The 16043-nt window shown below is 35.5% G+C and overlaps 1 protein-coding gene across 18 annotated transcripts in view; it reads left to right on the top strand.

Annotated features, from left to right (window-relative positions):
- ZMYND11 (zinc finger MYND-type containing 11) overlaps window positions 1–16043 on the top strand; it is a 130321-nt gene that overhangs the window by 87611 nt on the left and 26667 nt on the right. For 11 of the 18 annotated variants that reach the window (XM_028162914.2, XM_007167476.3, XM_057543093.1 and 8 more), the window contains 2 exons: window positions 2076–2120; window positions 4797–4958. The exons of 3 other annotated variants lie outside the window; for them this stretch is intronic. In XM_028162914.2, the coding sequence (XP_028018715.1) occupies window positions 2076–2120; window positions 4797–4958 (207 nt within the window). Of the gene's footprint in view, window positions 1–2075; window positions 2121–4241; window positions 4338–4796; window positions 4959–16043 lie in introns of all 18 variants that reach the window. 4 more of the 18 variants (XM_057543094.1, XM_057543092.1, XM_057543091.1 and 1 more) reach the window with 2 other exon arrangements.

Here is a 16043-nt window from a genome sequence, read left to right as displayed (position 1 = left end):
TTTACATAATCCAGTTTGTTCTGCTGATAAGCAGGACCTCATGCTAGTTTTTACGTAGGTCTTTAGTTAAGGTTTGATACCTTTTAAGAAGCATCATTAATGAAAATACAAATTTTATGGTTTCTTGAAGAGATTAACATGTTATATTGGGGATAAGTGGATTTAGTTTTAGTTTACAGAGGGACAAGATAGGCACTTCTTTCCATCTTCATCTGCTTCTCCTGATTCAAAAGGACCAGTCTAAAAGAAACTAAGGTTCATATACCTCTTAAAACTTGGCTGGAAGCTCACATCTTTTGTATAAGAGGTAGGATTGGATTTATGTCTTATTCTTCAGAAATCACACCATTAAACAGCCCTGTCCAGAAGTGTTCCCTTGCTTTGTTCTTGAAAAAAACATTGAGAGGCCCGCAAACAGCTTGACTTTCCTAGCCCACTTCATAAATATAGCACAGTGAAGTAAGATTTTTTTTTTAAAAGTTTACATCTTTGCATTTTTCTTGTTATAATTATAGTTGTCATAAATTAATCAGTCATATGTTTTAAATACCCTAAGTCCAAAACTTCATATCCCTTGGATTCTGTTGATTTTTTTAATGTGAAATATATTTTATTATATTTATGTTAATTATGTGCAGAACTACACATTTCTTCCAAAGGTCGTTACCTGCATCAGATACAAAAATATAAACAATTGTTTATTTACTAAGTAAGTAAAGTATTAAGTAGTAAGTGAAGTATTGGTGATTATTAATTAGAAAACAGTTATACTATGGTTCTATGTGCAAAACAAATTGTAATGTACTTAGAGGTTATGCTTGCTTTGGTGAAGAATTTCCACTTTATTTAATAGAATATTTTGGGTCACGCTATCCTGTTATACTCTTTTCACCTTGTGTGTGTGTGTATGAGAGTTCTGTCTTTTTTTGCCCTCTTTCTAAATTTTATTTCACTAAGCAATGTTTTAATATTTTAATTTAAAAAATAATATTTAAAATTCTTACCTCTCAATGATGAACTGAATTTATTAACAGAATTAAACTAAACCTAGAATTGTATAGAATTAATTAATTTTACATTGTATCTATGTTAAAATACCACATGAAACACATATTTGATGATGTAAGATTTATCTGCTCATTATGTAGAAATAGGGGATTAATTTAAAAGCTGAACTCTCTTTTGAATATGAGGGTAGATAGTTTGGGAGGCCCTGTCCAGACACAGTTCTCCCACTGAGCCCTCTTGCTTCAGTGTTTTCTCTAAAGTCAAGTTAACAGTGTTTTTGCTCCATCTTGCTTACAGAGTCAGCTGTCTTAATGAACTTAAGGTCCTGAAGAAGAAATTCACGTGTATAATTGAAAGTGTCACATCATTTTGTGACTTGTCAATTCCCGTTTTGTGCTCTATAGCAAATAGATCATCTTAATAACACCAGCTAACAGTTAACGAGCATTTTAGCTCGTTTGATTCTTACAAAAACCCTATAAGCTGGGATTTGAGCCAGTCTGGCTCCAGAGTCTTAACTGAACGCTATAAATGGTGACAGAGCCTCTTGGTGGTAGAATGTTTTCTACTAGGTTCTGAAGACAGCCTGTATAAACTTCACACTGTGGTGAATTATCGAGTTTACCACATTTACATTCGTCACTCCTGATTTTTAAAGAAAAGTCCAGCTTGAACCAGTTTCGGATCAATAAGACATACATTCATGATCTTGTGCAAATTTATAATGACACTGAATTTGTTAGTAAAATGTTTTTCTAACATCTTTATAGGTTTCATGGCACATGAATTCCTATAGATTTTCTCTATGTCCATTTTGTAGCTTTTGTGGTAGTGTAAAAGTTTCCTCTTAAACTAGTGATGATTCTTGAGTTTGCATGCTACTGTCTTTTCATTAATGATTAGCACATTGATAGATTATCAATTGATATCATCTGCGAAATAATATGTCGTAAAGCAAATAATAAACAGTTTGACCATGTACAAAATCCCTTTAGCTCTGTGTATTGCCTGATATTGAGCAAAGTTATAGTAGAGAGACCAAGATTATTTTGTTTTTATTTTGAAAGGCCTACAGTATGCAGCCTTTCTCCAGGACAGCAACCCCAAACAAGGTGAACTAATTTTGCACTATGTTATTTTACTTTAATTCTGCTTTTTTAAAAATTAAATTTCTCTTTCTTTAGGCTAGCTTAGTTAACTCTTGCTAGAACTGTTCATTAAAACCATACTATCTTTACATTGCTTCTAGTTTTGGATTTTGTGCTCATAGGTTTGCTTTTTAAAAACTTTCTTGTATTGAAGTGGCATTTCACATATTATGATGTTGATCAGACTGAATGTAGAGTAGTTGCTGATTTCTGGTGAAATCCAGTGAAAATGCAAGCTTAGCTTTTTGGCATACATTATTGAGTATTAGTCAAAAGCACTGTATAAATGAATTCTATTTACTAAAAGACAAACCGTAGGCAACTCTACCTATAATAAACATGCTTATATCGTTTATACCTCAGAAGAATGTTTCCTGGATTCAGAATGTAGTAACTTTTGAACTTGACTTTTGCATGTTTTGTATATTCTAAACAGCTATTGCAGTGATTAAAAGAATGAACAGCACATACATTCCCAGCTCATACTTTCTTTTATATCAGATAAGTTAGTTGTATGCCATTATATAAACATATATCCAAATGTTTCTCTACTTTTACTTCATTTGTATTACACTTTCATTTCTATAATTTTTATGAAAAACTAGGTCTAGAATTAAACACCCCATTGAAGAAAGATCCGTTTTCATCCTCGTTTCATAGGTGGATGGGAGAAGGTAGGGATAGACGAAGGTAGGAGGTGATATGGGGAGGCTGGAGCTATGCACCAAAATTGTGTTCTCTTGCTTCCTTTTCTTAGTTAACCTAGTAACTACCATTTTGAGAATCACAGGAAGATGAATTAATGTAAAACAATTCAAATGATGAAGAATGGCAGTTTCTTTTGTTAATAATGAGTATATATAAGCCACGAAAATCCTTTAAGATGTTTCTGAACAGATATGAGGAAAATATTCTGAAATCCTTTGTTTTAAACTTGGGAAGAGTTAATTAAAAAAAAAATCTTATCTCCATTGAAACCTAGATCATCAATGATTTTTGATACAAACATTGAGAGAGCTAAAATGCAGCTTACTTATGAGCTCTGTGAAAGGGGTGCACCAATGATTGTTATCTTAGTACAGCCAGGAACCACAACTTATACTGTGTCTCTGTGGCATCACTGGGTCAGACTTTTTGGGGGGAGATTTTTTCCTACTGTGCACAGATTAGGGTTTTCTGTCAAATCAGTATCTTACGATTTTTTAAGCAGTCTGACTGAAATTATTCCTCCATAGTAAATCTCCAGAGTTTATACATCTGCAGCAAATAACTAAAAATGGTCATGCTTTTTTCTTTATTACTTTGGTTGATAAAGACCGCCAATTTCTTACTAAAAAGCAAACCAAAAAGTTTACATTTTTGTAGAACTTACTAATGTACTTTAGCCATGACTCTGAATGTGGGTTGGAAGGTGTGAATTTCAGAACAGTAGCAACTCCTTTCCCTTTTGAAGGAGAGAGACATAGCCTTCTCATATGGTCAAGCAGTAATACATTTGGACCTTAGGTGCCAGTGAGTCAGTGCTTACTAGACAAGTGCCCTATCGAAGCCAATTTATTGGGGGAGTTATTGATGTAAGAGGGAATGAAAAAGCTGCTCTCTCCCAGAAGCAGAATAGACAGTGATTTATAAAAAGAAAAATGATGGCAGAACCCAAGTTTGAAATTTCAAGATTCCCATTGGGAAGTGGCCTTGAAAACACTAAATGTGGGTTTAACCCTTATTCATGCAACTACCACATCTACAAAAGAAGGTTGAGAATTAATCCATCACTCTTAACAGGGGTATTTTTTGATAAAAGCTAAGAGTGATATTTATGAAGAATGAATTCCAAATTAAGGGAACTTACACTATTCTCCTGTTTGTGTTTAAATGGTACTGGCTGTACAAAAAAAAGAGTGTAACAAAAAAGAAAATGTTGAAGAAACCTGTATACCTGCAGTTATGGTCTTTTATTTCCAGGAATAGTCCCAATAAGAAAATAAGCCTGCTTCCTTTTTTGTTTTTTTTTGTGGTAATGTCCTTTGGAGAATGTGATTAAACCTTTAGTTTCACATTTTCAATTTATTTTTCCAAATTCAACAGACCCTGAAAATTTGACAACCTATCAGAACATGGACATTCTGATTAATGGTTATTTTCAATAAAGCATCCAATACCATGGATGAGAAGATAAGAATAGTGAGCATCACCATTTATTACTATTCTCTCTGTTCCCAAAGTATGCTAAGTACTTAGTATATTTTTAAAAAATCAGAACAAAACAGAGGTTTGTTTATTTGAAATACTAAGTTATAGATCTTGCTTTGGGGTATTCCATTTACTGAAGAAATTATCCCATAGACTATATAAAAACGAAAGATAATGTTAGAACTGGGATTGGCTTTGGACTTATTTCATTTTGGACTGGTTTTGTTATCAGATCACCTTAAGATATTTCTGAATATTAATATGTTTAGGAGAGAATTAAAAATTTAAAGAAGCGAATTTCTAGGTATTTTTTCCCTCTTGTTTTAACACAGTAAATGTCTAAAATTGTTTATAATGCCTAACTTCTGATGGACTTTAGTTTCAATTTTGTTCTTAGTCATTGCAGATATTGACAAAATGTCATACGAAACTATTTTGTATTTTTTGTAGGACTGGGAAACAGAAAATCATGACTGGTATTGTTTTGAATGCCATTTGCCTGGAGAGGTGTTGATATGTGACCTGTGTTTTCGTGTGTATCATTCCAAGTGTTTGTCTGATGAGTACAGGCTTAGAGACAGCAGTAGTCACTGGCAGTGCCCAGTTTGCAGGGTGAGTACCTATGAGCTTTAATGTGCTGGTCAGAGGGGTGGAATTCATTAATAATAGCTGCACAAAGATATCCCAGGTGGTCTTGCCAGGTTAATGGATAAAGTACTGGAGGGTGGGGGTTATCTATTGCAATGTTGGTTAATGAACATAGAACACTCATAAATGAATATCACAGGACACATATTCAGGGTATGGATTTTAGAAAGTTTCAATCATGTAAAAATATACTCTCTTCTCTTACTTTACAATTCCCTCTGGATTGTGTGACTCTTTAATGGATAGTCTTTAGGAATCAAGAACCACTCTCCCATACCAAGGTCTGTTCAGTCAGTCCTCTCTGCTGCTCAGAAAACACAGGTAGCAAAAGGCACATTGTTGGAAACGTTCTGTATCTACTTCCCATTTTATATCCATGTAATGTTGCCTTTATTTTTTGTCATATCATGGGTTAGTTTATTTCTTTTATTTGGAGGGTGGAGGGATGGAACAGTTGTATATAAAGAATTCTACAAAATGAAATAGTCTGGTAGGTAAAATAGGTACTTCCCACAATTATTTTCATTCATATTATTTCCCCATTGAAAAGTATACATGGCTGTGCTTGTTGGTTGCAGATGTGGTATGTGTGTATATGAGTGATGTGAGATGCCTAAACACTACATTATGTATGGCATTGATGGTGACCAGTAAAGAATTATTTGATTGGAACTTCTATTGTTTTGTACTTACAATTGTTGAGATACTTACTTGGAACCATGCAAATTGCCCAGATTACTCATGAGTCCTGTTGGTGAATATGTTTTATAATACTCATTTATTCGTCCAAAAAAAGTTTTGTCTTTATAATTATCTCCTCTTTGGTATCAGCTAAAAATTTCCTGGCCCATTTGCCAGCACGATGAGCAAAGTACAGTGATCATTCTAGTCTTCCCTTAGTGTCTGTGGCTTTGTATTACCTTGGTATGCTTCTTAACAGCACTACTGTACATATTCAGTAGGCAGGAAAAAAAAGACCATAGGGATCGCATTTTAAAAAATGTGTAATGATGACTTGTAATCAAATGCCTAAATGCTAGATAAGTTGTGATAAATCCCTAGGTCTGAATAGATCAGTATCAGGCCTCAAGGTATAGACCTCCTCTTTGAGGTCTGCAGGAATTATAATGGCTACAAGAAATCAGTGTTATTGGTCATGTGGGAACTGCATTAATACTCATATTTTACTCTCATGGATTTGTGTTTTACCAGTAAATATCTCCTGGTTTTTGGTAACAATTTACACTAGAGGAAGTAAAGAATTAATGAGATCTGAAGAACAAAAGCATTAATGTAGTGAAAATATAAAAGAGGTGTGGTCACTGATCAAATAATAGGGACTCAGGGACTTAGGAAATACAATTCTGGACACACCTGTGTCTTTATAGCCATAGCTTTTTAATATCTAATATTTAGTTCATATTCTCATAGTAAAGAATTTAAACAAAAACACTGGGATTTTTGAGGTTGGGTTAAACGTTATGGTAGATGTTTTATATTCCTTACATGAAGAATGGAAGTTGAACACTTAAACCTTTGAAGAAAATGAGTAATGCTTTCTCCATCAGAATTCACTATCAAGTAGTCAGATTCCATTTTCTAAATGTGTTTGCTCTACTCTTTACTGATAAGATGAAAAATTTTAAATTTCAGTGAGTTGCTGGCTCACACAGAAATGTGATAGCCAAAGTAGAACTTAGCCAATCCCATCCTGCCTTTCTCTTCTTTCCTTTGGTTTTCTTTTTGTCTTTGTCAGGCTAGATATTTTCACATTGTGATATAATTATGCTTACTGAAATGATGCTATGAGTCAATAAAAAATTGTGATTCACATATTCCTTTCATAGACTGTGAGCTACTCTTTTGTTAGACTCAAAAAGCCTGTGTCTGGGTTGGGGATGGTGAGTTTTAGCTTGAGCTTTAAAAATTCCAAAGAGATAGTTATTTCTATGTTAGATCTGTTCTATTTTTTTAATTGTTATGTTCAAGAAAAGGATAAGTGCTAACAGTTTCTTTCCTGAGAAAAGGGATAATAATAACCTTGAGATTCTAAGAGAATTTTAAATATCTTTTTTGGTTGGTTTTGGGTTAATTTATTTTTTTAAACGATGTGTCAAGACTTCCAGTAAAGCTGTTTTTAATAATCTAACATGAGAGTGACTGACCAGATTTAAATATTCTTGGACTAAGAGAACTAAGTCTATAGACCGAAACTTAAAAATTATGGTTCCAAGTCAGCATAATGACTTCTCTACTTTTCTTTGAAATTAATGTTTGGAAAGAATATATATTAGTTAGATTTACTAATAAGGAATTTTGAAGGTGAGATGCAAGGGCCAAATTTCAATACAGGAAAAATAGTGGATAGAAGCCAATCACTGCTATATAAAATTGAAGATGAAAACATTTCTAATACTTTATAGTGGTCAGAAGACTTGTTTTTATATAACCTCTGTCCCTTACAGCATTGAATAGGTTACCTCTCACCCAGCTGTCAGCTGTGTTACCAGATTCACTTCAGCTCAGGTAACTTTATATCATATATCTGATGAATTCCAAAATATCTTAAGAAGGCAATGATGGGAATTTTTCTCAATTTAGAATAGTTTTTTCAGTTTTCATAATAAATCTCAAGAATCTCAGAACCCTGAAGATATTTCTTTGGAATGTCTGCCTTTCTAAACAATAATTAAACTATTATTTTACAAGTACAGTAGATTGTTATTGAAATAGAGCCTATGAATATCAGATTAGCATTTTGCTTTGAAAAAAGTTCAAGTAATGTCCTGTTTCACACTCCTGTTACTGAGAACTCTTATTAATTGAAAATAAAAAAGAATTTTTAATTACTTTTTTAAAAGTTTACTGTAAAAAAAAAAAATCAAATAATTTAGAGGAGGATAAAGCAAAAAAATAAAATTCCCAGAAATGCGACTGCAGACTGCATCATAGGTGAATGTGCTCACAGACCTCTCTGTGCGCACATGCACATCCATTTGTATCCATCTGTGTAACTGGATGGATTGATGGCTTACATACACTGCTGGATCATAGCCAGTTTGCTTCCTCAACAATGTCCCAGACATCTTTTTTCTACAATGTGAAAGGGCTTCCCTGATGCACATTTATGTTGTTTCCATGTGCTGTCTGACCAGCAACACTGCACTGAAACTCACCTGTCAAGGTGGGCGGGGGATGGGACACCAGTACCACTGTGTCTGGGATCGTGCCCCCCTTACACCTGGAAGAGCAGTCTGCTCATAATAATTTATTTCTGTATGAAACTGAAGTTTATATTTTGTTATATTTAGATATATTTGAATTTTATATTCCTGAAATAGCCATGAATTTTCCAGGAAAAAAAATGAGAAAACCATAACTTTTAAGTGAAAATTGCTTTAATGATTTTATTTGCCTAAAGGATATATCTTCAAAACAAAATGTAGTCAATTATATTTTTTAAAAAGAATTAATTTACGTATGTCTACCTAATTCTGTTTGATTGCTTTCACAGGATAAATAAATTCATTGAAGTGGAATTCTTAAAGGATAGGCACATTTCAGTTTGTGATTAAAAAAATCACCAAGTTGTCCTTCAGAAGATTATACCCATTTATACCAACATTGAAAGTATTCTCCAATTTTTTGTTACCAATTTGATAGGCTCCAAATGGATATCTCTCATTTTAATGTTCCTTCATTTTCATTTATATAGTTTGCAGGTTACAAAGTCATTTTTTCCTTGATGCTGTAGTTGCAGAAGGCAGGCCTGTGTGTGTGCACAAGACTGTGTGTGCGTGTGTGCCTGTGAGCATACGTGTATGCAATGCATGTCTGTGTGTGAATGTGTATGTGTGTAGGCATGTCAGAGTTGTGTGCATACACGTGTGTACTCATGCGTGTGTCTTGTGTGTGTGCAGCTATGCATGTACATGTATGTGTGTGTGCGTGCACGCACTGCACACTTGTTGGCCTCCAGCCCTGCTGGTAAACATCATGGTACTATGTGAATGATATCTACTTGGGTTTTTTAATACATGGGCAAGGTGACATCTTACAGGAAACCCTAAGACCACGCCCCAGGTTGGCGCCATGTTGCCTTTTAGACCATAGCTCTCTGGTAGATCTTTCTATGGGCGTGGAAGTGTTCTCCCTCTGCTGTCCAGTAGGAGCCACTGGGCATGTGTTTGTTGAGTACTTGAATGTGGCTTGGAGACCCAGGAACTGGATTTCAGTTTGGCACATGTGGCTTATGGCTACTTACTGTATTAGACAGTGCAGTGTTATAACTGCATACCTAAATGCCTATAGTACTCCAAGAGAAACATTTTGGTATAAAATGTCAGCCTCATGAGTGGCCTGGCATTTTTTTCTCCCCATCAAGCCATAGTTACGACTTGGAAGAATTCTAAAGCAAGGTTATAAACCAGCTTGCGCCCTGCTGCCCCTCCTCTGCACAGCAGATTGTACAGCAAGCACTGCATTGTGGCTGTGTAAGTTACAGTGTGGTGCAATGTAACGTATAGTGCACAGATCAATGGCTACAATATTTGATAGTGCTGTGTTTGCTATTAAGCTGGTACTTCCTAAAAATCAGAAGATCAACTGCAGCGGAAACTGTATAGCAAAACAAAATAGCTGGCACTTTCCAGGCTAACAGTTCTGAGACAATAGTATTTTGAAAGGTCCCTATTTCCTCCATCCTCTTTTAATATGTTCATGTTCCTTACATAAATGAATTTTGTTTTTATAACTTTAAGGAGTTGTAGATTCATGTTACTGCTCCTTTCAAATTCAGACAAATGAAAATTTTATGTTTGGACTAAAATCTGTCATTAGGGAGCAGAATGTAGGGCTCTGAACTGTGCTCCCATGGAAAGTACTAGAATGGGAAGTCTGCAGTGACCTCCTTGCCTCCTTTTCCATATTTGGTCCACTGTGCTGCTCCAGTGAAATCCATCCAAAGATTTTTTTTTAAGTTGGGACGTCTTTTTTTTTTTTTTTTAATTGAGGTATAGTTGACATACATATTATATGTTTCAGGTTGTACAACATAGTGATTCACAATTTTTGGAAGTTACATTCCATTTAGTTATTATAAATATTGGCTATATTTCCTGTGTTGTACTAAATATCCTTGTAGCTTATTTATTTTATGCATTGTGGTTTGTACCTCTTATTCCCTTACCCATATCTTAGGCTTTTATAATTGTCTTATAATATAAAAATGTTGTATTACTATTTATATCCTTAACATCTTTGGTTCACTTTACATCCCATTTATGATGCACTTGTCGTGACTTATATATGAAGGGATCAACTTAAGTCACAAAAGAAAAATACCATTCAAAGTATTGGATAGGGGATATATTATTCCAGTATGTCTTTAAAACTATAAAATACTCATCTGCCCACAAATGTTTCATATGGTATTTTTCTCTGTTTAAGGGTCACAAACTTGAAAATGTGTGTTAATGTACAAATGTATGGTGAATCAACTTAGCCTACTAATAAAATACAGAAACACAAGAAAATATAGATAAGAAAATGAAGAAGAATTTATATGGGAGAATTTTACTTATTTAAGAATACTTTGGTTCTACATCTAATCCGCAAAGCTCTCCCAAATTTGCAGCGCCTGATTCTCTGATGCTTGACTAGTAGGCCATCTAAGGAGATCCGAGGAAGGGAGCTACACTAGTAGGAATTATTCCTAAAATCTCCCTACTACTGCAGCTTCTCCTTAAAATATTTAGAATGAAGATGTCTATTTTACAGGAAACTTAATAGATATATACAGAAAGAAGTCTATAGAAAGCATTTAAAATTAACTTTTAGATTGGATGTTAATCCCCAGGTATATATATATTTTTCACATGGGGTACAGTATACTCATTAGACAGCTACTGAAAATAAGGGAATTTAACTGTTTACTAAAACTAAACCAAGACTAAGTTGCTATTTAGGAGGTCACCATGGGTACATACTGACTTGTCACCGTTAACTTAGTTCTGGGTAAGTAATATTTGAGTCATTTGTACTGTGACTCATGATGAAAGCTATTTCTTGAAAGTGGAGATAGAAATTTACTTCTGAATTCATTTTTCATTCTTTTGGGTATGTAGGCAGTATAGTTTTTTTAAATCTCAAAATTAAGGAGAATTCTCATTTAATGTTCAGAGTGAAACAGGACAAAATGCGAAATGAAAATATTTTGAACGTATATTCTTTACTCTGTGTATCTACTGTGAAACTGTAACTATTCTTGCTTTCTGATTAGTCTTCCTTTTTTAATGTGGGAAGTTTATTAATATTTTCACCCTGAAAGTAAGTACCTTTACCTTCAAGATATATATTATCAATTCTGGAGTAGAGATTTGATTTTTAAATAAAATAGAAGCGTTTTTAAAAAATGTAGACAATCATAGTATTAAAAGCTACAAATGAACATTAATCAAATTTTTTTTTTACAATTTTTAAAGACAATGGGATCTTATTTTTATATTCACAAAAGTAGAAAATTAATTTTTAAGAAGATCTTTGTCTGAACCAATTACTTTATAAGGCAGTTTTGGTATTCATTCCGGGCTTTACTAGAGGAAAAAGTAATGGGAACATTGATAAAGGATTTTAAAAATTGGATCTAGGATATAAAACTGTAAAATCTCATGTATTGTTATATAAGCTCTTTATAAAACTACCTGGAGCCAAGCAAGAAAGAAAAAATCTCCACACTTTCCACATTGCCTCCCCATAATGAATTTAACAAGTTACAGTCAGAAAGGGTTGGATGTGAGTGTGAAATGTTTGGGGTGTATTTTGTCCTTGAGATGTATCTTTTTAGTGGCTTTTAAAAAATGTTAGTTGAGCTTTATCTTTTATTTTTAGCTATAAGGGATTAAAGAGATAATAGTTGGGCTGGTTCCTACATCAAGATGGTTACAACTTAATCTAGATAAATAGAAAGCTCATTTAATGTTTCCAGTATTGATGTACTGAAAATATGTACAAAGTGCACACAATTTCCTTTTATTGTCTCTGCAGGTGATGACGCGGGAGAGGAAGGGGTGGAGAGGTAGGAGTGGGGAGGTAGGGGAAGGAGTGGGGAGGTAGGTAGTGTAATGTTGGCTGGTTGTCAGCCTCATTAAGCAGAGAACATATGATACTTATTCCACGACCCCAAAACAGAGACATGTAAGTTATTTTCAGAAGAGAGAACGGAAAGGTTTACTCCATTGAAGACTCCGTCCTCCCTCTGCCTTTTGTATCTTGTTCTTTCTTTAAAGACTAGTGTTGGTAGAAGATGGAAGGAACAAGTAGACACAACCTGTGTTCCATAAACTTTTTCGAATGTCCCTTTCCTATTCTTAAATCCCTGTAACATGCTGCAAAAGAACTTAAAGTTATGTCCAAAAGTAAATTTAATCTTGAATGATAAAATTCCTGACATAACAAGAATAACATGACACCCTTCTCTCTATAGCTAGTATTATAGCAATTTCTATGTGGATGTAGTGGATATAGAAATACTCCATGTTTTCACAATACCAGTCAGTTGTGTGACTTGTGAAATTAATTTGAGACTATACTTTAATAGTTGGTAAATCACCCTAGACTGGCAGATACAAAGCTGATTATATCATCTGAACTTAGTCAAAACCTCCCAACCTCAATCAGAGAGCAAAGAGTTGACTCTGTTAAAATTAATAAATATAGATACAGCTGAAGTAGCATTCAGTGCTGTTTTGTAAATCTCTATGAAGAAGTCTGGAAACCCTGTGCGTTAGTGATTCTGTAGGAGCAACTTCTTAAGTAGGGAGTGCTTGGGAGTAGAGTCATGTTTGCCAACACACTCCAAGAATCCACCTCAAGATGTTCTTTGTGGTTTGAATTATCCTCCAAGTTCAACTTTTACCTATGAGTAAGAAGGCATATTTGTGACAGCCTAGGGGAGATTTTTAAACTTAAGTTCCTTTAACTTAAGTTTAAAAAAAAAAAACCCAAAAAACTAGTGCCAGAAACTCAAGTGCAAATGATTGTTGCTGGACTGGCCATGGGAGATGTAGGATGGAGCTGTAGGGAGTCATGCACTCCGAATGCAGAAGTGTTCAACCAAGTTCCTATTGCTGGTGCTGGCAGCAGGTGTGGTGTTCTGTTCTTCTGCTCTTGTAGCGGAGAGTTAATTTCAGTGTGTCGGTACTGGGGGTGAACAAGACTGAACATTGGTATATTTTTAGAAGACTGTGCTAGAAAGTGATTGTCATTGAGGGGCTGCTGGGGTCCCAGTGGTACAGAGGAGAAATAGTAGGGCTTGGGGCCACTCCCACCAGACCAGCTCTACTGTTAAAATCTCAAATATTGAGTTTCTTATAAATTCTTTGATTCCTTTGTATTCCAGTATTACAAGTGGTTATAGAGAATATTGCAGAGCCCCTGATTTTCTTAACATAGGCAATTTATGTGCAGCTAAAATTCATTGGGATTCATTTCTATTCTGTGATTACAGATAGTTATGGAGGAGAGCTTGGAGCTTCCTGGTTCCTCTGACAATATAGGTAATTTATATGCAGACTAGTATTTCTCCAGTAAGCCCCAGAGGCCATCTGTAGCAGAATCACTGGATGTGCTTGTTTAGAACACATCCTTGGGGTTGAGGCTCAGGAGCTTTCCTGCACGCTCACTAACATCAAGTGAGCCTCTGGTTGTCAGAGGACATCAGCCATGTTTAGGTGTCATCTGACAGTGAAATGGTACATTAACAAAATGGTTTATAGTGGCTAGAATGTGCTAACATGGCTTGGGTGTGAATAAGTATTTCACATTTTGGAAGGATCTTGTATTGTTGAGTTCAACTACATGGGATGTTTTTTTCTAGGAGGCAATGAAGTTGGTTAGTAATGACTGCCATTAGTTCAATTCAACTAGTATTTATTGAGTATTTACTATTTGACAGATACTGTACGAGGCCCTGGCAAAAGAACACTGAACTAGACCGTCATGGACCCTGCTGTCATAGAACTTATAGTCCAGGGGTTGGCAGACTATGACCCATGGGCCAAATCAAGCCCACCACCTGTTTTTGTACTGCTCATGAGCTGAGGGTGGGTTTTATACTTTTAAATGGTTGAAGAAAAAGAGAAATAGTATTTTGTGACACATGAAAATTATAAGAAATTAAAATTTCAGTATCTACACGTTTTATTGGAACATAGCCCTGCTCATGGAATGCATGCATTATTTATAGCTGTCTTCTCACCACAGTAGCAGGGCTGAGTAGTCGAGACAGCCACCAACTGAATGTCCTCAAAGCCTAAAATAGTTACCATCTGGCCCTTCACAGAAGTTTGCTTGCCTCTGGTCCAGCCTGCTGTGGGAAGAACATTTTGGGTGTTGGGAATCCCCAAGAAAGTGGGAAGCCCTTGTTAATAACAGACTTGGGAGCTTGGATTTGGCGAGGTGAGCAGCACAAATATATTATCTAAGGAAAAGACCCCTGGATTTCTGATTTTACACTTCTTTTTTTCTTTTGGATACTTGGTGTATAGAAGTGGTATTTCCAGAAATTAATTCTCTGCTAAAATATGTTTCTACAACTGAAGTGCCCTATGTTTCTAGGGCACATTGAAAATTCCAGACCATTCAGTCCTGAATGTTCCTTCAAATAATGGTGCTTGGGCATTGTTATCAATAATCAGCTGTGGATAAACCTTGACAGGATCAAAACTTGTTCCTACCTGCTTCCAGCCAAAAAACACTGTAAGGCACTGAGCATGGCTGAATTACTTTATTCATGTTTTGTCTTGTGGTATCTACCTAGGCTCATTTGATTTGCTATAATCCAGCAATTATTGTAACTGGCTTAAGAATTCCTTACTCAAGAAGATATTCAAGATTTTCTATTATTTTTCCCTTAAAGGGAAGCAGCCCCTCGGTTATCTGTAATATACCTAAGTGCATCTTAGGTTAGTGGATGTCTTATCCACCTTTGTAACACAGCTTCGGCCATGATTTCTGTCGTCTAACAATGGTTGCAGCAACTTTGGGCATGTAATAGGAAGTTTCGCTCTTTATTATTTGTAGATATTGACAGAAGTCACTCCTGTATGCTGCCAGGTGATATGGGTAGTTACCAAAACTTAACTGGGCTTCACTCTGGTGGATCCTGAGCTGTCACTCTTACAAAAAGGCCTTTACTGAGGAGTTCTGAGGTCTGCAAAGCAGTTCTTCGAAGTCTGAGAAAGAATTGGATCTTAAATAATCTGCAGATTTTATACAGCACTATTTTTCTGTTTTTCTTACCTTGTTGTCAAGAGCTTTCTGCTTAGTTATGTTACAGCAGAATGGTGTTTACCTTAGAAGCTACCTCTTTCATTTCTCTTATAGTGGCTTTTTTTCAAGCCACACCAATGTCCTGGTTTGGCTGACAGGCACTAACTCTGCTGTGACTGTCACGTAAGGCAGCTCACAACATGCTACCTAAGATGTCCCTAGAAGTCTTAGGGTGCAGCTCTGGACAGAGCTGTGTGCTCTGTTGATTTCCTTTGCGAAATACCAACTCTCTAAATCCTAACCAGAAAGTGTTAAAAAGAAAGCCCACAAGTTTAGCAAATGTGAAAGCATCTTATGACAAGTGCTTCATCCCTACAAATTGTTGGAAGAGATTTTGCATCTGTTCAGGGTTTTCTCTTTTGTTTGCTTCCCTTCTCTGAGCAAGTGCCTCAGCCTGCACGTGTGGGAAGTGGGCTCCGCCAGCCTCCTGGATACACCTACCAACTGGAGTGTTCACACGCACTTCAGTTCTTGCCCTACATCTTCAGTAGAATCCCATATCTGTCACCAGAAAAGATGTATTGGGCAGCAAGTAAAAAAATTAAAATAAACAAGTTAACATAGAGGCTTTCAAAAAAGTAATCCTCCTTGGATAGGAAACTTCTTTTGGTGACTCCTATACAGCCAGAATGATTGAAGTTTCTAATATGTTAACTGAAGAGAACCAACAAATAGTTGAAATGTAAGAGAGGTGCCTTTCTGTTAGTGTGAGCAAGTAGA

The sequence above is a fragment of the Balaenoptera acutorostrata genome, chromosome 3, assembly GCF_949987535.1.
Source record: "Balaenoptera acutorostrata chromosome 3, mBalAcu1.1, whole genome shotgun sequence".
In the NCBI taxonomy this organism is placed as follows: domain Eukaryota; kingdom Metazoa; phylum Chordata; class Mammalia; order Artiodactyla; family Balaenopteridae; genus Balaenoptera; species Balaenoptera acutorostrata.
This window is presented reverse-complemented; position numbering and strand designations above follow the sequence as displayed.